Source organism: Polyergus mexicanus, unplaced genomic scaffold, assembly GCF_030449975.1.
Source record: "Polyergus mexicanus isolate NDT 795.1 unplaced genomic scaffold, iyPolMexi1.0 SCAF_16, whole genome shotgun sequence".
Lineage (NCBI taxonomy): Eukaryota > Metazoa > Arthropoda > Insecta > Hymenoptera > Formicidae > Polyergus > Polyergus mexicanus.
The window spans coordinates 2324429-2350594 of record NW_027223336.1 but is presented as its reverse complement, the minus strand read 5'-3'; the positions used below and the strand labels follow the sequence as shown (position 1 = coordinate 2350594).

The 26166-nt window shown below is 31.1% G+C and overlaps 4 protein-coding genes across 6 annotated transcripts in view; 2 read left to right on the top strand and 2 right to left on the bottom strand.

The window, feature by feature from the left end:
* Positions 1-18365, bottom strand: part of LOC138940046 (lachesin) — a 253582-nt gene extending 235217 nt beyond the window's left edge. Inside the window, exon 1 of the mRNA XM_070308549.1 lies at positions 18127-18365. The gene's annotated coding sequence lies outside the window, so the exon portion shown is untranslated. The remainder of the gene's footprint in view (positions 1-18126) is intronic.
* LOC138940045 (UDP-glucosyltransferase 2) lies at positions 7360-17253 on the top strand. The gene is made up of 8 exons (XM_070308544.1): positions 7360-7791; positions 9105-9175; positions 9268-9366; positions 9657-9796; positions 10803-11116; positions 13371-13590; positions 16310-16529; positions 16882-17253. Exons 1-8 carry the CDS (start codon positions 7603-7605, stop codon positions 17165-17167), a joined length of 1539 nt encoding a protein of 512 aa, XP_070164645.1. The 5' UTR covers positions 7360-7602; the 3' UTR covers positions 17168-17253.
* Positions 18366-18649: 284 nt separating the features above from the next.
* On the top strand, positions 18650-20709 carry Mob3 (MOB kinase activator 3). 2 transcript variants are annotated; one of them, XM_070308763.1, is made up of 6 exons: positions 18650-18668; positions 18927-19298; positions 19556-19706; positions 19916-20143; positions 20240-20355; positions 20444-20709. In XM_070308763.1, the coding sequence occupies exons 2-6, from the start codon at positions 19254-19256 to the stop codon at positions 20609-20611; spliced, it is 708 nt and encodes a 235-aa protein (XP_070164864.1). In that variant the 5' UTR covers positions 18650-18668; positions 18927-19253; the 3' UTR covers positions 20612-20709. The 2 variants fall into 2 exon arrangements, with proteins under 2 accessions (XP_070164864.1, XP_070164863.1); XM_070308762.1 differs by lacking the exon at positions 18650-18668 and having other exon boundaries at positions 18872-19298.
* A 2231-nt stretch (positions 20710-22940) lies between these two features.
* Positions 22941-26125, bottom strand: Uqcr-c1 (Ubiquinol-cytochrome c reductase core protein 1). Of its 2 annotated transcripts, none has more exons than XM_070308578.1 (7): positions 25975-26125; positions 25153-25371; positions 24468-24853; positions 24185-24378; positions 23912-24081; positions 23550-23804; positions 22941-23321 (listed from the first exon to the last, which is right to left on the bottom strand). In XM_070308578.1, the coding sequence occupies exons 1-7, from the start codon at positions 26041-26043 to the stop codon at positions 23181-23183; spliced, it is 1434 nt and encodes a 477-aa protein (XP_070164679.1). In that variant the 5' UTR covers positions 26044-26125; the 3' UTR covers positions 22941-23180. The 2 variants fall into 2 exon arrangements, with proteins under 2 accessions (XP_070164679.1, XP_070164680.1); XM_070308579.1 differs by having other exon boundaries at positions 22942-23321; positions 25153-25419; positions 25975-26074.
* Positions 26126-26166: the final 41 nt, after the last annotated feature.

Genomic DNA, 26166 nt, shown 5'->3' with positions numbered 1-26166 from the left:
CGGCAAGCTTCGTTATCGCAAAGAAACAACGTTTCCTTTTCCATTTCTCAGAGTACTTCGCGTAATCCTCCAGTTTTCGTTCGGTAGATTTCAATGCGGAAAACGACATGCGAATGCGTTTGCAAGTTTCTTCCGCAAACTTCGTTCAGAATTGGAATTAAGACGTTATAGAAATGGATTATGGAGTTTAATTAAGTTGACTCAACGCCGGCACCACAAAATTTCACGGCTCCCTCCCCTCCGGATTTGCGGATTGCCCTTTACCGTTGATTCGTGGCGGAATAACGCATTTCTAATTTCAGAGTTTGCGTTGAATAAATTTTACGAGCCCTCTAAAGCTTTCGCACAATCAAAAAATTGCAAAGACAAGTAATTATCGATATATTCCACAAGAATAATCGTTAGATTAACTGCTTAATTGTTTTCGTAGTATCGAAAGTTTACAATCTTTCGCAGAAAAAATCTAATGATTAATTGTGATATATTAATTAATTTTTTCAATGGAAATTTACAAAATTAAAGTTCATATAACTCAACTCTATATATATATATATATATATATATATAAAATTTACTTTTTCCTTTTGCTAATAAAACAATTTCCTGTATCCAACCATAGCAACCGCGTGTAGCGCAGCGTTGCGTTCACTTTTCTGCAGACCCGCTCGATCTTTCGCGATTGTATCAGAATTTCAACGTTACGAGCGAAAAGATTCGTAAATTTCCTGCCTTGTTTCTCGCACGGCGAACAAAATCTGGCGTTTGGCCGAACCTAATCTAAAAACGATGGCGGTACTCAATGTAACGATCCCGGATTTTCTTCAGTTCTCCGCCGGTTTACGATTCGCCATCGTCTCTCTTTCTCTTCTCCTCTCTCCCTCCCAACTCCTGCCCAACAAACGATTTCATCTTATATCCGGTAGGATTAGAGAACCTCTGTCCCTGACCGTTTCATTACTCATCCTATACGCGCTCCGACATTCTTCGTTCGTTTCGTTTGTCTATCTTTTTCCATCCTGTCTTTTTCCCCTTCGCATTTGTTCAGTCCTACTCTTTTCATATTCTTCAGCCCACTTTGTTCCCTTTCGGGTCCCCCTTCCATTGCTGGACGACTTCGCAATATTGTAATGTGAGGCACAATACGTTGCTTTCGAAAAGATGCGCCGAACGTAGAAAAAGATTAAAAAAGGAAGCAATACGTTTTGCAAGAGAAAGAGAGCAACATGTTGTACGCAGTAACGAGTATATACGCGTGTTTCATAAATGAAATTAAATATGATTAATTATTTTGAAATCAAATGTATAAATTCGTTGCACCATTGATATAAATGTTATACTTCTTCATTCAACTTATGTTGTCAAATTAGAATTTTCTCCATATATGTAAAAGTGATATTAAAACATTATTTTTATTCCTTTCTTGGAAAACTATTGTCACAAATTGATTAATACAATTATATAGAATGATTGAAAATATGCAAAATTTCTGCATATTCTCGTATGAACGAACGAAATAATTTAATCGAGAAAAACGTGATGATCATAAATGAATAGCAACCGATACATTTCTCGCTCAAAATTTTAAAATCTGGTTTTATTTTAATACACATGAACACACACACAATCTGCGGTGTAATAAACGAACGAATAAGCCAAACAAAATAACATCTGCTTTTTCCAATACCACCGCTTTATATAAGACTGGCCCGTAGTAATAAAAATATTATTCCATCCGTGACAATAACTATTTGAAACGACGTATGCAGGAGCGTATCCTGAATTACAGAGTTCGGTTCTGTCGACGTCTCTGAGGTGCGGTTATCGTTTGCCCGGAGAGTCCTATCTCTGCTCGCAAAATCGTCTCGACCGTGTAGAATCCGGTTAGGTGTCCACATAGGCGTATACACAGCTGTACGGTCTCACATGCTCCATTGGTTTCTTATTGTCACCTGCGCCGAAAGCTCATCTCGTAAATGGATCAAGTGCACGAAACATTTCTCCGATAGAACCACGATAGATACTCGCGTTCGATAGAAGCAACTCTGATCGCGCAAAATACATTTTCGCGATAGAATTATCTCTTGCTGATGGAATGTGTTATATCGCAATCTTTGAACGATTGTAAAGCTGTCATAAATTTAAATAAAAAAAAAAAACAGATTGTTAAAAATGAATATCTCGCATTTTCACAAATGTAATATTTCTCGTATTATCATAATTCTAATTTTATCAAACAAATTTAGAAACATTGATCAAATAAGTTCTGAGTATAGGGAACTTTTACGTTTATTATAATATAATATTACGTTATATATAATATAATATTATAATAGTTTAATATAATCGCACACACAATTATGCCAATAATTTCAAGATTTTCCGAGAATATTAAAATTGCAAAATTTAAATAGAAATACTAAATATATATTTACAAGGAAATTTTATTAAAAAATATAAATATAATATTATATAATTGTATCTTCTTCTATTGATTGATTATAATATAACTTTCAACATGTGTCAAGTCTTTAGATGACTTCTGATTAAAAAAAAAAAAAAAAACAAGATTTTGAAATGAAAATCTATCTTTCCTGTACGAATAGTCGAAATGAGAATGAAGTGACGAGAGTAAATATAGAGTCAAGGTATTAAAACAGTCAAGGTAACTTTTCTTTAGAGTATATACCGCAGAAAATTCCGCAAACGCCAAGTACTTTACGGTGTATTGCATGTCGGACCAGATAAAAATTCCATAACGTGTCATGGAGGGCTCGTAAATATTTATCTTTTTATAACTCAGCGATATGCTAAGTTTGTGTGAGAAATGCACGTGCGGAACGTAGGATAACTCTTGACACAACTCAGAAATGCAACAAGCTCTCTGGTCTTGATTATAATGCTCGGTGACCAAAAGTAATCTCATTAGCCGTGTCGTAAACTCATTTAGCAATTCACAAAGAAACCTTGCCTAAAATATATACTTATGCGCATATAATCGAGTGCAAGCTGCGCTTTAACTTCGTAATTCTAGAAAAGTTTTTAATCACGGAATTTACATGTTCCTATTCTACTTCGAAGAAGCTGTAGATGCGCGCCTATATATATCCAATCATATGCATATTATATTTCAAGTAGATCAGATCAGTTTAATTAGATCAGATTAGTTTAATATTAGTTTAATATAAATTTTTCAATCAAGTTAGAACGTTTCTTCTCTAAAGAAATATTGAAACATTAATAATTAAATTTGTAAGCGATACGATATGGCAATCATCAAATCAGCTGTTTCAGAAACGGATTAAACGCGCGCAGAAGAAATGTCTGCCAAGACCTCAAAGAGATACATTAAACTCAGGACATTATTTCGCGGTATACAGGAGTGCAGTAATGACAAAATCAGCCGTAGGATTGCAATCCGGAACAAAACATTAGCGAGCGGCGGGGATTCGCGAACCACGCGCCATATGGCGGGGGCTTTCCGTGCAGGAAACTCGCTAGGATCCGCGAAATTAGCCGCAGATACCCGAGATTCCGCTTGCATAAGTGCCGTCGCAAAAACTCAGAATTCGTGTGAAGGATAGCTTGTGCGGGAGGCGAGGGAATTATAGCGACAGGTTTGCAAGCGTACAATTATACAGGGACGTATAGTCAGTTTTCGAGACTCGAGAAGCTAATAATCCTTGAGAATCCACGATAGAAACATAATTAAGCAGGCATGTACTAAAAAAAAAATGAATTTAATTTCTCGATTTTCTACATAGTAAATATGAAAAATTTATTATTAATATTTTTAAGCTAAATTTGCAAATTCCAGTGATACGAATGAAGACTTTTCGATATTTGAAATTAATTTACTAGTTTCTTCAACAGAAGATGACTAAATAAAGAAAGAAAAGCATCTCTTCTCATTTTACGCAATACATAGTTTTAAAAATCGACAAATTTTTTGTTTAAAATATTCTACGAGATTTCGTAATAGCTGTGGCTCTTAAATTTTATCTTTGAAGTTTAAATTCCATCGATTTCCACATAGATGCGTCCCTATCACTGTAACTGCAAAACAGAACACGAAAGAGAAAGAGATACAAAATAGCAGAAACAGAGAAAGAGAAAGAGAAGAAGAGGAGGAGGAAAGGGTGGTGAGAAAAGAGAGGAGAAACGGGTAGTAAGGCTCTTGCAAAACATACGCTGCTGAATCTGACACGTCCTCTAGCAGTCTGTTGGGTTTTCCAGGATTGTGAGGGGGGGCGTACAAATCTAGACGGTTACTTACTGACACACACAGCATTTTGCTGTCGTACCGAATTCTCTCTCTCTCTCTCTCTCTCTCTCTCTTTTTCTTTCTCGTTTACACTCACATCCGCGAATGTAAGCTATTCTCTCCGAGTCTCTCTCTTCGGCTCACTGCCTCTCATCTCCACCCTCTCGACAGTATTGTATTGTATTGTATTAAAGCCGCAGCTCGTGTTGCGGCTTGACAAAAGCAGGCGCACGACCTACCCCGCCGCGTACTCAGTCTCCTCTTTCATTCCTCTACCACCCCCTTCATCTCGTAATTTCCCCCGCCACGCTGCTCGCGCACCCCGTGGCGCTCCTAGAGAGTCCAAAACATATTGTATTATTCACGGAGTAATTTAAACCGCAAATGACAGATATGCTAAATATCCTCTTGGTCTGTCCGATCGACCATTCGGATTCAGCCAGGCTCCTGTCGTCTTGTCATGCGTGACAGCCGCAACAGGCGAATTAACGCTCGCACGAGATTCGTAATGTAGATACATAGTAAACACGTGCATATTGCGATAATCGAATCAATTGAATTTGATTATTAATACGTGGATAATTTTATTCGATATACGTTAATATAACGTATCATCATATTTTCATATTATCTTGTGTAACATTATATATCAAGAAACTTATCGAGAAATGTATTATTATATTATAAAGAATATATATCTCATTTTAATATTTTTGCATCTGCGGTGGAAGCGTGCGCGTCCGTTTATATAAAATTACATTTTTAAATGAGATCAAATGTTCAATACGTAATATTTGACATCGTGATAGTAATGTGAATAATATGACAAATTACCAATTTAAATCTCACGTAAATATAATTTTAATTTTGTTATACTAATGTCAAATAAAAAAAAAAAATCCTTAGTTTATTTCAACTATAATTATTCAAAGCACTATTTATTTTTTTAAGCATACTCTCTTTATCGTAAAAATAATATCATTAGAGAAATGTTCGTATAAAAAAAAGTAAAAAATATATAAAATAAAAAATTATATTAAGCTTGATACTTAATCTATAATTGCTCCATTATTACACATTAACACGTTAAAAGTATTCATTTTTCTGCCGGTCGGTTTGCCGAATTTAGTTTCTAGTCCATCATCTTCCTTATTCCTGTCCTATCGTCAAATTTCAAAATAAATCTCGACCGCGACTCCATCAAAAATGCTCTTAACCTTTATCAGACATATCTGACTCTGGCACGTGATTCGAATTTGTCGCCTATCTGCGGCGTCAGCGAAGCTCTTTAAAGTTTTTAACGTAGCTCTATTAAATTCAAGAAATCGCCTAAAATCTATAATGATATTCTCAAACGTGCAAATGGTAATACGTTATTAAAATATATGCAATTCCAACAATAGATTTTGAACAAAGAATGTCACATTTAAGGTTTTATATTAACACTGTAAAAAATAATTACAAGAATATTTACAATAATAATTTCGTAATAATTACAATAATAATTTCGACATTATTATAAAAAAAATTACGCTTTGTAAAGATCGATAGAATTTTACTTAAGTGCACATGAACGGTTTAGACGTTAATGCAGAATATGAGTGAAAACCATAATTATCCACAGCATGTAATACGAAAACATGGTCATATATAGTTTCAAAAAGCCTCTGCTTATAATTATTCTTAGTAAATCTCGTGCGCAGAAAGCGTGGCCTGGTCTGAAAAGCAACTTTTCGCGACTTTTCCGCTAGACAACGTCCATGATGCACTGCTCTCGGCTTTTACATCAAGGCGAGACGCGCACGCGGGCTCGAATTAACGAGAGGCTTTTCGTATCTCAGCGTTATTACAGCTCTAAGTAATGCGCCCGTGCTTAAACTCGTATTTATGACAGCCATGCAAAAATCTTTTGTCTTCGGACCGGAACATCTCTCTTTGCCGATCGCGCGATAGCGTAGCGTCAGAATTTTTTAATTTATGTCACACCACAATACCGCACAAGCGCCAAACAATCGCGATTTTATTTGTCCAATAAAATTGCAACATGATAAAAAGAAAGGCACACGAGAATTTTCGATTGTGCGATCTCGAAAAGAATCTTCTTCGCGACTATTTTGTAAAATGTTTGGTCTCACTTAAAAATTTAATTTCTTGTAAATTTCTTTTTACCCTTTTCCATAAATAAATATAACCGATACGTACGTGACACGTTACAGAGGAAAAACGTTGTCAGAGATTGTCTGAACAAAAAAAAAAAAAGTTGTCAAAGATTGTGTAACAAGAAAGATATTAATTAAGTTAGTGTGATTCTGTAAGAACAGAACAAATTTTTTTCTGGAGATGAGAATCTCATTTCAAGAAATGAGACAATGATATTTTTTCGTTTCCATCAACAGAATTATTTTTACGCTCAACTTAGCACCTCTTCTCCTTGTAAGAGAGAAGAGAAAAGGCGAGTCATATGTCGAAGGTAATGGTGCGTCAGTGAATGATTTGTCTCCACCCAACCATTTTTCTGTACATTTATATTTTTTTCTCCTACTATCTCTCCCTATCTTGCATGTAATATTAGAATATTTTATGTATGAGATGAAAAAAGTGTAAATATGTGAAACATTAATTTAATACGATACATAAATATATATATATATATTATATATATATTAAATTTAATTAAAAATATATTTCACATATACAACAACAAATAAAAAATTGTGATTTATACGTATGGTGTAATGAAGTTTATATACTATAATTAAAAATAAGATTCTTTATTTTTTAAATTGCATCTATAAATTCCATTATCGAGTTTGACTAATTTGGCGATTATTCATATAATATCACACGTTTCTACAAGATTTCATATATTTCTATTTTCTGCTGCATCATTTTTTAGCGACATATCGCAATCAATTCCTAGCAATACTAAATGTTAATGATAAAGTTATGATTATATATTCGATTATTTTTACTTTCATTAAAAGATAACTAAATGGATTCATCGATGGACGCATCGCTCATGCGTGAATGCCGTCTTTGTATTCTCGACGAAATATAAAAGGGTCTGCGCGCGCGTCGCGCACACGAGGCCTGAATTATTTCTCTCGTAAAGCTGAGTGAGAAGCATCCGACCAATGGACAACTCGTTCACTTATTTACCGTCGCCCCAAGCAAACTGATCGTGGAACATGTATTGAATTTTTCATACGTATCGCCCTCGTCTTTTTTCCGTCGCTCGGCTTCTTTTTAAAAATTCTTGCGAGAGACCGGTAGCCTCGATTCTTCCCTGAAAGATTGAACGGCCGTTTCGCATCTACGAACGAAAGTGTTCTGTGACCAAGATGCACATCGTGACGCTCGTATTGCTATCAGTTTTGCTATTCCGCGCCAACCAGTACATCTACGGATACGATATTCTAGGTATTTGTCCGAGTGCAAGTTACAGCCACCAACAACCCTTTCAAGCATTGATGAAAGCATTCGCGGCTCGTGGCCACAGGGTTACCGTAGCATCAACGATTCCTTTAAAGGTATATATAGATTTTTTTTCCCTTTTGCTAACGATTTGCTTGTCATCTATCGATCTATCAATCTATATATACACACATACACATGTTATACAAATATGCGTAACTTTAAATATAAATTATTAAGTTTAAAAAAATATTTCTCGAATATAATAAACGCTATAGTCTCATTTTCGAAGTGTTTCAGTATAAATTTAACTTATTCACGACTTAAAAAGATATCGGCATTTATATATAATTTTGACATTATTCACGACCTAAAAAGATATCGGCATTTATTATTCGTTTGAGAAATTTGCTGTCACAAGAAATTTTTATCAGCTTCCTTTTTCTCTCCTCCCGATTATTGCAATATAACGCTTGCCTATCATCGCAAGAATATCCATAAAGCCGCAAGTATTTTTTGCGAAATCAAGATATTACATCGTTCTTAAAGAACTCGCGATTATTTTCGAGTCTCGGTAATCTTTGCGACTTTAACAGCATTTTGGATATTTCTCTGGTCCGTTTAGACATAAGTAAAACTACCATGACTGAATCCGTAAACAATGTTTTATTCATTTTTCGTTCTCGGGCATAAATCATTATTCAAATAAATTTTTTTTTTTTACAATAATAAAAAAAAATATCAATACAGAATATTGATCGAGAGATAGATATTTTTTCATTCCTCTTATTTCACTTTTTTTTTTCCCCATATTTACACTTTCTTCACTTGCTTTTTTTTCTGACACTGACATCCTTCTCTCAAGTCGGATCGTTCCTATTTCCTCTATCTACCGTCTCGTGTACTCTTTTCCCGCGCTCTCCTCCCCTTTTCTATCTCTCTTTCTCTCTCTTTCTAAACTCGAGTTCAAAGTTACGCAAACTTCGTTTAGCTTCAATTTACTTCTACTAACATTTCTCTTTGCTGAATGTGTCTTCTCACGGCTTGATGGTCCTGTTTCTTTCGCGGCAAAATTAGAGATTAAATTGTTCACGTAAACTAGATAAAATCTAACTAACGAAAGCATAATTGCCTTGCACACAGACTATCGCGGTACTGAATTGCTTTTTCCTTTAAATTCGCAACAAATATTGATTCAGTTTTTAAATGTTTTTATTATTTTGTCTTTTATAAGGTTTAAAAATAGCATTACTATATTTGGCCCAATTATATTCGTATGTTATTTTCATACAAAAAATAATAATTGACGCATAAAAATGCATCACACTAGTATTTTATATAATATTAAATATTCTCAATATTTTTTATATGATTTTATTATTATTATTATTTATTTATTTTTTTTTTTTTTTTTAATAATATTCTCTAGAATCCTCCATCGAATTATGAGAACGTTGACTTATCATTTTCCTATCGGAAAAAGGATTGCACAGAATTAAGGTATACGAACATTTATCATATTTTATGAAAATCAATATATAGGTTCTTTCAAATTTGACAAATTAATAATTTTGAATTTTATCTTTCGATAGACACATGGGAGCCTATACATTACTTCATAAAAATATGTGGGAAGCGAACGAATTATGCAGGGAGCAATTATTCAGTCTTGCCATCGACAAGCTTATAGCGTAATACAGATATTATTTAGCTATAAATATATTCGTTAGCTATAAATATATTTGTAAGCTATATATTCGCGTAAACTATAGCAATTTTTATTTTTATATTAAGTTGTAACTGTGCGAAATAAATATTCGGAGATTTCACGAATATTCTAAAGAGATTAAAACATTAGCAGCAAGTTACATAAAACTCCGCGATTATCAAAGTGTCTTTATCGTCTGACGAAAATCTCGACGGCTTTAATAATTTTACGACCTTTTTCGCTAAAGCAAATCTAACTCGCGTTTGTTTGCAGGGGCAATAAGACATTCGACGGGATAATTATAGAACAATTATGGTTCCAGTGTTATTACGCCCTCGTAAAGCACTATAATTTCCCGGTGCTGATGGGATTTTTAAGCGTAGGCAACTTGCCCTACGTAATGGATTCCGTAGGTAAGCATGCCGTGCAAGACGAGGAGGTCGCACAAATTTATCGGCAGAAATTTTATTGTTTGCAAAAGTCGCTCAGCTCGGGGATACAATTTTTTTTTTTTTTTTTTTTTCCTGGATTCGCATCCCCATGGGGTAGCACGTCGACGAATGTCGTTACCGCGCACGGAAATTGACATAAATCGTCGGTAAAGCAGAAAGTGCGAGCAATCGGAGACTAAATCTTTGCGGAAAAGGATAGATTACTCGATAGTGCTTTAACTTGTACCGGTCCGACCCTAGGTACGATGGAGAAAAGGTGGCAAGGGACGACTCGACGCGACGCGCCAGCTCGCCATTCGATTTCTTTACCTCGACGTAATTGAAGATACCCGAAAGTACTCCTTCGGATAAACGTAATAGACCGTGAAATGGATCACCGTGGCTGTTACTGAAATATTTCAATTAAAGTCGAGCGAATTTTGAGAGAGCGTACTCCGCGGAGTAGAAACGTTTTTCATTGATTTGACCGAATCACCGAGTTTCTAAAAAAATAGATATCCGAATAAAGCATATCGAATTTCTCTCTCTCTCTCTCTCTCTCTCTTGATTTACGAGAATAGTTATCGTGTCATAATTTTTATTCATCGAAAAAAAACAATGAAATGAATTCGAAAAAAAACAATGAAAAAGTGTATAGAATATGAACAAATTTGAAAGCAGCACAGAACTCCGTAAAATTTAAGAAACATTTCATACAATAAAATATTTCTATTTTAATAATATATATACAGATGACATATACATATATTTCCAACAAATTCGATATTATATTTAAAACTTTTACACATTTCATAATTATAAAAATGTAGCTCTTTCTATATACAAATAAATAGAGTTTAATGTTTTTTTATACACGTGATTTATATTATCGCAACAAAAATATTTTATTATACGATACGGCTTTTAAATCCTATGTAATTTTATTCACCAAAAAATGCCATTAATGTTTATATGTTTATATTTACAGGAAATCCAGACGATCCTAACTTGAATCCAGACATGGCGTATCCATTCACGGACAAAATGACAATCGTTGAACGTATACAGAATATCCTTTACACAACGTGGACAAGATTATATTATCGGTACTGGCATTTACCAAGGGCTCAACGCATCGCTAACAAATGGGCGCCCGGTGTATCCGTTTATGATATTGATAAAAACTTCAGTCTGGTAATCTTGGGTAACAATCACGTGTTTGGTTATCCGAAACCATTGTTGCCACATGTGATAGAAGTTCATAGTTTGCAAATTTCGGAAAAATACGAACCCCTGCCCGAGGTAAAAATGTAAAATATTACAAAAAGATATCTATTATATCGCGTAAATGTGAGAATACAACAGAGAAAAAATTTAGAGAATCATACAGTAACAAAAAAGTAATAAAGCTAAATTATTAAATTAATTTCCAAAATAGCATGACACTAACGGAATTTAATTACACACAAAGTTACATTTATATCAATACAACATAACCACCAAATATCCCTTTAATAGCAGATTTTATGGCTAACTTGAACAGTTTTTTCTTAGCAATTGAAAAAGAGAAGCTTTTCGCAAATTAAACTTTGTGGAATTAAAAGATAAACAAGACTACATTTTTTTCAGTTAGTATCAAGCAAGGTTTACTTTAAAAGAATTTAATTTGAGGCTTAGAATTACAAAGATATATAATTTAAAGAATTGAAAACTTGCTAAAAGAATGATGACTTTTCCCAATGTTCCCACTGAAAAAAAAAAAATTGATTCTAAGGCCAAAGAAAATGCTATTAAAACGACATTCGGTAGTATCGAAATATTTTATATTTTAAATGCAAAATCGTGCATGCACAATTAATATATTAACAATTGTCTTCTATATCTTCTGTAATTATTTTCACTTACTTTAAGCTACTTTTAATCGCGCGAGTTTAGAGGGCAAAAATAAATTATAAAATAGAACCGAGCAATTTATAGAGTTAAATACATTCTAGCATTTCAAAAAATTTATCTTTTATCTGAAAATTAGTATTTTTATATCGATTAAATCTTCGCTTCTCGTAGTTCTAAATATGTCTCGACGAAAATGAAATAAGTGTATACGTATATCGTACGAGAATGATTTCTCCCGAGGATATATATACTATTCTCACAGGTGACCAAGTAATAGTTGGCGAAAGTTTACCAACGATTCAACGCAACGACATAAAACGTCACTACTATTTACCGCAAACCGTTGTAAGTTTCCCAAGAGTTTGCAAGAAAAATATCATCGAAAGAATATTTCGTTAAAAAAATCTTTTTCTCGCAGAAGAAAATAACCGCGGAGAATCGCTTCTATATAATGTTACAGTAGCTGTTTGTGCTCTCCAATGTCAATATACGAGCATATCGTTGAAAATATTTGTTTACAATAGCCATTTAATTTCAAGAGATTCAAGCCATGATGGATTAAATATATATATATATATATATATATATATATATATATATATATATATATATATAAACGAATTATTCAATTACATTGAAAATGCGTGAGAAAATGCATTTCATTTAATTTAAAACTGAACTGAAGTTTGATTGAAACGTTAGCCACATACACATTAATAATTTTATCTTGAATTTAGAAATATATAATGAGATAAATTTGTAAACATAAAAAAAAATAATTGTAAAAATTATACCTCAATAGAAGACAAGTTGTTAAATGTTTTAGCGGTTTTTTACCTCCAATGCAATTAAAATTATCGAAGATTATCATTATGCGCGAGAAGACATAAGATAACTGCAGTTACCACGTGATTCTCGAACAATGTCGAGATGCGAAACGCGACCGCGGCAATGTATGTGTGCTCATCTTTATACAGATACACCAAAATGTATCGAAATCCATGAACAGTTGTAATTAATAGGACGTAGCCTTCGGCTACACACTGTGCATATATGAAATTACCATGTTTGCCAGAAAAGCCAGCGCAGGTTTCGCGATTAACAAAGGAAGTTGTATTATCAGTAATATCAATCGCATTAATAGCACAATCGGTTCCATTTACATCCTAGCGTCGTAGCAGTTGGTAACGCAATTTTGCAAATACCAAAAATAATTGCGAATAGATATATTTTACTTTATAAGATAATAATGCTATTTTATATTACATATGTGAGACAAAATATAATATTAAATTATTCTAATCAATCACAAGAAAATGTAAATACAGTTCATTAGGCAATAAAAATCGAGCTTTATGCCTTATATATTAGATATTTCTATCTTTGTCTCAGAAACTTTTTCATTAAAAAAAAAAAAAAAAAAAAAAATAGGCGTAAAATGTCAAAAAAAAATTAATCATGTCACTATTAAGTATTCCAATTCAAGCACATACAGTATAGTAAAAAATATAATTAAACTTTTTTTAAATATTTGTCAGATACGATATATTGTACTTTAGCCTAAAAATATATTGCATTTTTTGTATGTATCTACCATATTTCTTAAAAATCTACCTTATTTGCCCTTTATTAAGATATATCTAAATTTTCATTTCGATTTTAGGAGATCCGGGAATTTCTGGACAACGCACGGGATGGTGCCATTTATTTCTCTCTGGGTTCGAATCTACAAACTCACCAGCTACCCGCCGGGCCTTTGACCGCATTGTGCAACGCCCTGGGTTCGCTCAAGCAAAGAGTTCTATTGAAACATGACGGGTACATGGCCATTCATCCGACCAACGTCAAATTTGTGAAGTGGGCGCCCCAGCAAGCGGTCCTCGGTAAGACTGCCTAAGGCTAAACTGACCACCTCTTTACTTCGTTCTCTTCGAAAGAAGCGGATCAACCGCCACGAAATATGCATTCACAAAGCGTTTCGATGAGAAGTATTTTATCTCGAAATTTCTTTGTGCATGCAAATAAGAAATCAATAAGATTACGAGAAGGATAGACCGTGAGAATTTACCTCGCACAATCTTATTTCAATTCTCTATCTTTATCTCTTCCTCCCTCCTCTCTCTCTCTCTCTCTCTCTCTCTCTCTCTCTCTCTCTCTCTTTCTCTCTATGCATATATATATACATGTTATCATAATCCTCGTCATATTTATTTACTTGTAATTTTAATAGTAAATGCCTCATCGAATTCGAGAAGCGCTCTTTCTATCGCTTCTTTACAAAAAAAATTTAAAAAATGTTAACATAATTGTGTTGCAACTTTTTGATATTTAATAATAACAACACACACACAAAATAATATATTATTTAAATATCATCATAATCAGATATCATTTTAACTTTGAAAAAAGTAAATTTTAAGTAATATATTGTGATCTGTTATATCTTTAATTACTTCTTTCAAAAACTTTATGTCCATACAAAATTTAAAAATTAATTAACTAATAAAAATTAATTAATTAATATTTAAATGAATTACAGCATCTAAATTATTAAAATTGAGAAGAGAGGAGTTGTGAATTCTATTCTATATATAGTATTTTTAAATATGTTATCGCGTCAATATAGTAGTCAACATCATTAATCAATTGAACCATCGCAAACGATAATCACTGACAATGAGACCACCTTACTAACTTTACTGGAATGTACCGAAACTTTTCTAGCATGAGCGAAATGCAAAATTCCAACTTAATTGTTCGATAACGATCTCGTAAGAACCTCGTATATCGCCAAAGTGCCCCATTGCTCGTTCCGCTATTATACTGTAAACGAGTTGGGAAACTTATACTTGGACCGTTAACGATTACACTCTTATTTCATTAATATATACAACCGTCCGGATTCGCCGTCCTTCGCGGATTCATTAAGTAGAATTCCAGCGTAACAAAGAGTGGAATAATAACAACGACAACCATCGCGTACGAACATTCAACAAAGTTGCATTTTTTACTTTTACTTTTACTTTTTCATTTACAAAAAATATTTTCCTCGACTAGACGCAATATTCTTTAGACATAATCTTATTTATAGTCTGGAATTTTCAAATTTAATTACACGATCATATTCGCAGTATTTTTGGTATTGTTTGACGCAAAGGACGGAATTAGTTTTTCGCGACTGGATTTCAAGTCTCGACGATCGAAATGATCATCAAAGCCATCTCTCTTTCTCTTTCTCTCTCGAGATCGAGATCGAGATCGAGATCGCGTTACTCGCCGTTTAAATTCGACCAACGTTTGTCTTTCTCTCTCACGGCACATCAAAGAGGAAAGTAACGTGGAATATACATATAAGAAAAACTGATGCACATGTCGATACCAGGGCTCTTTTTCGCGCCCTTGGAAGAGCAAAATCCACTATTTTTGTGAAAGCCGCTTAAAGGTAAGTATTGAAACAAACAAAAAAAGAAAAAAAAAGAAAAATTGCCAGCAACACTGTCGCGACTAAGGAAAATACGGCCACGAGCTCGTATAGCGGAACGATAACTCATGACGCATGCAGCGGTGAAATTCTCGTGGGAAATTCTGACAAACAACTCCTGTTAACAGTAACGCAACGGGCTCGATGCAAATGCACAAGCGTGCACAAAGTTTTATACACATTGATAGACAGGCAATGGTAGCCTCCATGAAGAACATAATGTTGAAAATGTGTATTGGTAAGTGAAAGAAATGACGCAATTATAAAAGAACGTCAGAATGAATTTTTGATATATAACGACTCTTATTCTTTTGATACATGTGTCCATGCTCAAATAAAATATATTGACTTCTGCAATATTTTATTTGATATCGTAAAAAAATTTTTAATCTAATTTTAATAATAGATTTTTTTTTACCTAAATTTAAATAAATCATAAGATTTTATTGTTTTTAATTTAGAAAAACTTCATTACATCAGAGAAAATTCTCCGTTTCCATTTTCTTTTTTATTTTGAGATTTATATATACATATAGTATATATATATATATATATATATATATATATATATATATATTGAAACAGAATAGAACGAATAATTATATAACTGTCGCGCACAAATTTTCCGTAAGAGGAAAAATATGTTTTTCTGATTGGGAACTGTATCGCGTTACGTATAACGGGGAAAAAAAAAAAAAAAATCTCGCTCCGGCATTCCGATAAGAGCAAAAAAAGTGCACGTCAGACAGAATTCGTCGGAAATTTCCCGCGCGCGTTAATACTCGAACGCGATCAATTGGCCGTAAAGTGCGACGCGAAAAAAATAAATACGACAACACGGACATTTTTATGAAATCTCGCATCCATCTCTCGTGGTAGCTCGTGATTAACCGCTGCCGGAACTTTGTTCCACCTCTCGTCGCTCTTTTTCTCTTTTCCCCCTCCCCCACCCCTCCTCGTTTCTTTTTCGTCGCACGCTTTTTTTTTTTTTTATACCGTCCCTCACGCAATTCGCTCTACCGCTCGTACATGCTCGGCGGCAAATAATCCGTGAGGCATCATTTTACGATATACTTTATGTACTTCCGCCGCTTTTACATTATATATACACATATATGCAGCGCATCCCAGGGTGATGGCGTACGTGATGCAGGGCGGATTGCAGTCGTTGCAAGAGGCAGTACACTATTCCGTGCCGGTAGTCGCAATTCCCTTTTTCGGGGATCAACTTTTCAACGCACGTAAAATCCTAGACGCCGGTATCGGACTGACACTGGACATCGACACCATGACCGTGAGCTCTATCGTACGAACGCTCCGAGAGATCGTCGAAAATAAAACGTGAGTCTGAACATGATTCCAACACAGAATCGCTTCGACAATGTAATCCTTCAAAAATTAATCCTTATAGGGCTTTGTCATATTTAATCGCTATTCTTGAACCTCTGCATACATGGTAGATATGTGTCTAAAAAGTTAAGTATCTTAAAATCTGCGCGATTGTTAAATTATGTTTTACGCAATCTAGCACACATTATATACAATCCCCAAATTGTGCAATTATGTAATAATTATATGATAATATTTTAATATTATTTATAACTTTTGAAAATATATCAATGTGCTTTCTAAAATTCTAATTTAAATATAAATATGATTAATATGCTATATTTTGCAATAATTTTAATTACAGATATCTGAATAATATCAAAACAATGTCGGCAATTGTGAAAGACGAACTAATAAAACCAATGGAGATAGCAGTGTGGAATGTAGAGCACGTATTAAAATTTCCAAATTCGAGACATTTACGGTATCACGGACGTGATATGCCATGGATAGATTATTATGCAGCATATCTGTATCCGAGTGGGGGTCTCGCTCTTTTATTATATATCGGTTATATATTGAATATGAAAAATATTGGCATTTTTATTAAAAGCAAATGGAGAAATGTCTTGAAACGAAAACTTGATTAATAATTCAAATATACGATAATAATTAATGGAAGAAAAATTGATTATATGCAGACAATATAAGAGTTGATATTTCATTATAGATAAAATTATTTTTATGTAATGCTTACGATAAAATATATATAACATTTTATTGGCATTAAATTATATTTCTTTGATTTTTATTTAACATTATTATACATGTATAATACTATCTACCGTTTATATATATATATATATATAAAACAGCTTTCGAAATATTTCTTAAACATAAAATATTTATCGAATACTTCGTGGAATTTTTTTTGTATTTATTATAATAATTTTAATTGAAAAAGTATTCACATATCCAAATTTAATGAATTAAAATTGATGATAATGGAAAAAATAGATTAATTCTCCTAACTTCAATTTTTGTTATCATTCGCTATATTTTTTTAATCTTATGATGATAAGTAAGTGCACAAAATATCGATAAAGTTCTTTACCAACATCGATATTTATGTCGATAATTCAGAAAGTTAAAAATCTGTAATTATATCTATAATTTTAGTTATCGACTATAATTATAGTTATCGACGAATGATGGTAAAACAGAACTTCTAAATTCAAAATTGTACAAAATATATAACGGACAAAACCGAATTATTCGATTCATCATGTATTACGTATATCAATGTTAAATAAAAATTTCTTGATAATATCATTCAGTTAGATATTAAAAAAGGCGCATATTATCTTTCGATAAGCCTTTTGAACTCATTTATTTTCCTTCATTCCTTTTTCTCGTTTACTTCTATATTATTGCCGAATATTATTTAAGCATTTATTTGATTTCAAGTAAAGATATGCCTTTCGATTGATAGTATCAAAAATATACTTTGCAACCCCTTTGTAAAAAATATGATAGTAACGCACGAATAATCATTAAATCAACAGTGTAACACAATATAAATGAAAATTATTCCAATTTATCTACATACCCTATCGCAAACTGCAGATAAATTTCATCGAACTCCTGTAACTCTGGAATTAGCCATCCCCTCGAGCTACGATTTCCGTCGACGATTCACACACACTCGCGACACGATATTTACGCGGCACGTTCTTCTAATCTTACAATATTTTGATATCTTATAACTAAGTAAGGCTATAGAAGATCGTAATAACTCCAAAAATCACTCCGATTCGATTAATCTCAACGACGATTACGCGCAACGGATCCGAGGTCCGAACGACGATACACTGCACTTTCGAATAAAGTTTTAACCGTTTTGAATTTTTAGATATACTCCTTTGACCAATCGGTGCGAAGAAACTTTTGCGCCTTTTGTCCTGATTCGTCAGTCTTTGATTAGCCAATCCGAGCGAAGTGATTTTTGTCTTAGTTGTTCTGATTGGTTAATCATACGACCAGAAGCACTTGCGACGTCTAATGTGGCGTCCTCTCGCGCATCTGCTCTACACTACACTGATGCACATTAAAGTCTGTTTTACATCGATTTAAAGAAGATGTTATTTAAATGTAAAAATATAACGTAAAATATTTTAACCGATTAAATGGCTAATATTGATATTATTGTATTATTTAACGGAATATATATATATATATAGATTATTTTATCTTTAAAATGCTTATATATATTATATTTACATTTATGTTGAGATAACGTTGTACAACAGTCTTTATCATGCACCAGAGTTTGTCAGGTGTAGTCAGGTAACAGAATTCGCTAAAAGGACGCAAATCAAAGCGATTGTAAATGATTTTTTGTATTTTTAGTCACATTTTGTAATGCATATTACGCTGTTATAAATATTAATTGTCCTTAACAAGAGTGTAATGCATTGGAGGTTTGATTGCAACACGAACAATCTTGGATAAATAATTTTAATAAATATTCTCTTTAATAAATATTATATTTTTGCCTATGTGCTTGGATAGTTTGCGAAAAAGAATTTTATTTTTGACTTTTTTGAAAATACAAGCAAATATGATGTTATGAAAAATTGAAGCTGTGTATAATTGTGCCAAGTTCCTGTGTCTGCCGGTTCCTTGGATTTTTTTTATAAAAATATAAGTGAGAATAATACAATTTTTATATACACAATGACTACATTAAGCGGTTTTATAGAATTCTTCCAGAAAGGAAAGGTAAAAACAGTAATTATTAGACGATTAAATTTTAAGCTCATCTAAAATATTGATTTCTTATAACTTGTAATAACCTATATGTCAATTGCCTCTATATAATATTACTTAATTTTTAAGTTTACAATATATAATGTGCGTTATAAAATATAATTTAAGAACACAGAAGAAATCAATTTTTATTCTTATACAAATATTAGAAATATATATATATATATATATAACATATTAAGATATTTTCATATACATTTTAATTGCAGACATTTAGACCGAAGAAGAAATTTGCTCATGGAACATTACGTTATTCTTTATATAAACAAGCTCAAGCTTCCCTTAATTCTGGTATCAATTTAAGAGCTGTTGTAAAATTACCACTTGGAGAAGATTTAAATGATTGGATTGCTGTTCATGGTACATAAAATATTTAATAGTAGTCTAAAGATTTGTTATTGTTATATATATATCTTATTGAAAATGAAAATGTATGTGTATGTGTGCATTATTGCTTAATGCTTATTCTCATATCATATTATACTTTATTAAAAAAATATTTCAAATGCTTCAATCCTACTTCTCATTTATATATTGAAAAAATAACAATAATTATTTATTTTTTCTAGTTGTGGATTTTTTTAATAGAATAAATCTTATATATGGTACTGTATCTGAGTATTGCGATTCAGCATCATGTCCAGCAATGAGTGGTGGAGCACGTTTTGAATATTTGTGGGCAGATGGTGAAAAATATAAAAAGCCAACAGCATTACCAGCACCGCAATATGTTTCTCTTCTTATGGATTGGATTGAAGCTCAAATTAATAATGAAACAGTTTTTCCAGTATCAACAGGTTGTTACATTTATCTTATATTTATAGCATTGTTTAATAATAATCTTATTTTATCAGAATATATAAAAGCAAATGTGTTTTTTTTTTTTATTGCAGATGTGCCGTTTCCTAAAACTTTTATACCGTTATGCAGAAAAATCTTAACACGTCTTTTTAGAGTTTTTGTTCATGTATATATCCATCATTTTGATCGCATTGTAGCAATAGGAGCAGTAAGTATCTCTTAATCAAAGTAATTTTAATATTTTACTACATTATATATAATTCTTTGATTGACTGAATAGATTACTATTATTTTAGGAAGCACATGTGAATACATGTTACAAGCATTTCTTTTATTTTGTAACAGAATTTGATTTAATTAATCCTAAAGAGTTAGAACCATTAGCTGAAATGACTGCCAAAGTTTGTAAGGATAGTGCTTCTCCTACTCAAAGCACAGTACCATCAAATAATCAAAGTAGATAGTTATTTTATATTCATTCGTCTAAGAAAAAAAAAAACTGATTATACAATTTACAGTAAAATAGCAGAATCTCCAATATAGCTTGACATTTTTATTTGAATTATACACCATTTTTATAAAAATAATTTACTTTAACACTTTAAAGTCATTATAAGTCTTATTAGAGTAAATGATGATTTTAATAAGAGCTAATTTGGTAAGTTCAAAATTGATATATATATATAATTATTATATTATTAATAATATATCACATTTTATTCATCTTTATATTGCTCTCTATTTAGATTAAAGAAAATTACAATAATAATGATGCAAATGATGAATGCAATATATAAAGATTTATATAATATATCTATAAATATTTAAAAAATAATATATTTATAAATATATATGAATATATTATATAATTATGAATATATTATATACGACATGAGAGTTATACACTAAATGAATAGTCCTAGATGCAATACTTCACAAATTTTTCATATCATATTTTGTGGAATTATTTTCAAAATTGTAACAATTGGTATATTAATATTAAATCTAATATATACTATTTAGATCATTGTAGTCCAAACACAAATCTCCAATATTTCTTTATTGAGATTTAAATGTTTAACTTTGAAAGAATATTTTGTCAAATTTCTACGTTTCTAGTCTTTTAGTTTAATATTTTTCTTGCATCAAAATAAGAAATTGATAATTAGATCTTAGATATTATAATATCTTATAACATTTCAAAAATTAATTATTTATATTTTATATTAAAGAGGGGGGGGGGGATATAATTAATTAATTTTGTTTTTTATATGATATTGCTTGTATAAATTTCATTTGAATCTTATTTGATCTCCTGCCCAGATATGAGTTTTTTTTTTTTTTTTTTTTTTTTTTTGTTAAATAGAAAGGGATGGTAATGTAATTTTTTTTATTAATTAATTTTGAAAAAAATATTTTGAAAAATTTGATGATGAGATAGATTGATAGATAAACAGTATATTTACTAATTAACGTCATTTAAATAGTTGGCGAATTATATAAATCTCATATTTAGATCTATATAACCTATATAATAAAAATAAAATTAAACTTGCTATTATTCATTTATTATTACTATAAATTAAATATTTAAATATTTTGTTTGCAATGTAATATTTTTTGAAGAATATTGTAGGAGCAAGCAAGTATTGTCCCAAATTTTTGTTAATATATATGGAAAATCGTTTTTCTTTCTATATACTAAAGTTTATATTTTATGTCCAACATTATTTGTTCTCCATGTTTATTTAATAAATTTACATCAATCAATGTTTAAGAATAAACATTTTAATATAGCATTAATTTGAGATAGGAGAACGGAATTAATTTTATATTATATATCTTCCTATAATCTATAAATCTATTGGGTTGAACGCAAAGTTCGTATCGTTTTTTCGATCTTCATCTCTTATTGTTAGTAAAAAACGGAAATATAAATAAAATATTGTTTATGTCAAAGTTTATTACGCTAATAACTAATAACGAATAATATTAAGTATCTTTCATATTGTGTATTATATAAATAGATGAATATAAATATTTGGTAATTTTGGGATTTAATCCTCAAGTACAGACATGTAATCTCTCAGACTTCATCATTCTAATTTATTTGGCTTATTGTTAGATTTTTCCACTCTAGTTTATTTTATTAATAGTGATATTAATATTTTTTATTCTGTCTCTATTTTTATATTTGTTGAGTCTGATTCATAAAATAACAAATTAAATATATGATATATTAAACTTTACTGAAATTTATGCCTGTACTTAAGGTTTAAAGTTTATTTTTAGCATATTTAAAAGTGTATCTAATATTATACATAATAAATACTGTCCATGTCAAATACAGTCCAGAAAAGTACAAATACTAATCGGGATATTCCATTTTCTTTATATTTATTACTGGAAAATTTATAACAATAGAAATTATATGTATTGTGTAAATAAAAAATATTACTAAAGTTATTTATTTTTGCTTATATGTCACTGGCAGAAAATAAAAAAAAAATGCATCAGTATTATTTTTTATCTTCTTTATTACTAATTATTCATCTTCATATTTATTAATATCAAAACGTGATGTAAATTTTACAAATTTTAATTAAGATAAAATATGGTTTTTTTATATGACATATGTAATGTAGAAAGTAAAGAAATATATATACAGGGTGTCCCAAATGATCTGGGAAAATGCTATAAATTATATATGTATTATATAAATATTCATATTATATATAATTTTTTATAAAATCTGGTATATAATATTAAGAGATTATTCAAAATGTATTTTTGATCATTTATTTAACCAGGTAGTATACATCAATGAACATTTGTTTCTTAAAAGGCAAAATAAAACTATGATTTTCTTGTGGAGAAAAAGCTATAATATTAACATTATTATTAGAAATTATACTTACAACATAAATATTAATTTACATAGGTATTTTTCTCAGGTAGTAAACATATGTGTACCATAATTTTATTTTATTTCTAATTGATGTATGCTAAGATTTATTGATGATTTAAAGATGATTACACTCTGAGCCAATACATAGCCCCACGAATATTGTTATAATCTGGCATATTTTCGACAGGGCCAACTGCTGCAATGACTGGACAGTGATCAAAAATATATTTCATACCAACGTTTTGAATAGTTTCAGCAGTGACACTCTGAAAAGAAATAATACATAACCATACATTAATATATTACATGTTTTAAAAAAAATGAGATAATCTTGTAATAAATATTATAAAATATCCACTTTTTTATATTGAAAACACTTACGATATCTTGTTACATGTATATATAAGTAAAAAAAAAAAAAGATATTGAATTAGATAAAAATCTCTTTATGACAAATTCATATACATATATACAATATGATTGAAGCTACATACATCTATCCTCATTTCAAGTTCGTGAAGTGGAATACGGCGATTATAACATAATATTTGACGGCCAATATCTTCGCAAATGGCGGTAGTGCCATCCAATTGTAAGAACATGTTGGTCTTAAGAATATTCTTTGCACGCGCTACATCTTTTTCAGTAACAGATGTGCATAATTTCATCCATTCGTGTTGAACTTGTGATGTCATATCATCACATTTCATAGGATCACAAACAAAATATATACCCCAAAGTCCTGTATCCTGCATAATTAAAGAATGATATATTGACCGCAACTCATACATTGATTGTTATAATCACGTGTTGTTTTATATATGAAACAGTATATTAATATTTATTTAACGTATACCTTGTAACATGTGTTAAAACTCTGGTAACTATGACATAAGCCATTTTCTGCACAAGCTTTAGCTAGATTGCTTGCATTATTTACACCCCCTCCTTGGCTACGATCCCATGCTCCTATAAGAGTATTGGCGACCATAAGAGGAATGTTGTCTGCCTCAGCCCATCCAGCACCTTTTACCACCAATGTTTATTAATTACATTGCATAAACTATTTTATATATATATATATAAAATTAGTTTTTTGAATTATCTTAATTAAATGATCTCTAAATACCCTCAACAGCGATAGCGATATGGGCGAGAGGGATCGTGTCATCGCGAACTCTTATTTCAGAGCCAGTATAGCGACAGGATTTAATATACTCTGGAATATTATCATAATCCGGTTCTGCCATTTGACCAAAATGCTTATTGGCAAGTTCGATTAATTGATTGTGATCTACACCACCAGCGCCAGCTAGTACAAATCTAAAAAAAAATTACACTTTGATTTTTTAGATATTGCTGGAATCTCAAGTACATATAAAATTTATTTGATGAAGAAACAGAAGTTTTACCTAGGTGGTCCATAATGAGTTTTCACATAATTAACAAGATCGTCTCGTGAAATACTTCTGATATTCTTAGTAGGTCCCAGTATCGTTCGTCCTAAGGATGTACCTTGATAAGCAGCAGCATGCAAGTGATCAAATACAACCTCTTGCAAATTTGTTTCAACTTCTTGCATTTCACGTAAAATAACGTCACGTTCTCTTTGGATCTCTGCTTCACCCAGTTTGGAATTTTTAATAATATCACTGAGAATTTCAATAGCTTTTGGTACATCTTGTGATAAACATTTTGCATAAAATACAGTTTGTTCTCGACTTGTGTAAGCATTTAAATGAGCTCCCATATTCTCTATTTCCAATTCTAAATCAGTTTGAGAACGTTTGGCAGTACCCTATAAAAAAAATGTACTAGTTAATAGAAAATTTGGTTAATAGATGATTTATTATATATATATAATTATAGTAAAATCATAGAAATTATTTAAAACATGGATCATATGTAATATACTGTAATTACATTATATTAAAATACAAATGTTCTATTTCAATTAGAGGCACTGCAAAAAGTTTTAAAAGAATTTATTACAATAAGCCATAATTACCATTTTTCATTAGCGATGCTAATTAATATATCTTAAAAGCCATATATACCATGAAATGAGTAACACCATTGTTATGCTAATTAATATACCTTAAAAGCCATGTGTTCCATGAAATGAGCAACACCATTGTTGTCATCAGTCTCATATCGACTACCAGAATCTATCCAAAGACCAACAGTAGCTGTCGCAGCTCCGCTATCTTCACTAGCAACTCTCATTCCACTATCCAAAGTTGTAACTCTCGTAGCTGGTTGATTGATGAGCGTTTCTTTCAGAGAAGCAGCAGTTGACCGCCATTGTTTTGGTACCTAGTTGACAAAGTTATTGACAAATTCTAAGTAACGCACAACTTCAATCTAAAACATAATAAACAGGTTTATCATGAACATTCAGTTTTTATTATAAAAAAATTAAATTCATTATCAAATAATAAATCTGTATATCTAAATTACTAATAATTATGACATTACATGGATTTAAAATTTTTATAAATGTTATTTTTTTTACATATTTCTAAATAATTCATGACGAAATGTATATATATATATATATTATTAAATGTTCTTTCTCACAGTGCATACATATTAAATTACACATACATGTCAAAAATATAATAAAGTCAATATCGAGTTTAGTATTATTGAGGTTAAAAATATAAGCATATATTCGAAAGAATATCTAACTTTTTCATTTAATTACATCTTGACACAAATAATTTATATTATCAGACAGTGACATCATTTTTACATATTAAATACTCTAAAACTATTATTTTACTTTTATTACGTAAGGACCCGACGAAAATGACAAATCTCGTTCTTTTTAAATCAAATAAAATGATAAATGAATTGATTATAAAGTTAAAACCATTATCATCATAAATGCATATCGTGAAATGTAATCGGTTTTACCTTTACAAGGCTGGTTTTATTAGTATATGTGCGCAGTGCGCTACTAATTTTTAGTAGACGAGTAGCCATTTTTCGAGCAACCAATTTATCGAGAGTGAAGCCGACGAAACGTGAAACACGACAGAAAAGTTGTGAAGATCCTATGTACCTATGAGATGGCGTTGTATCTCATAACTTGATATATAAAGGTGC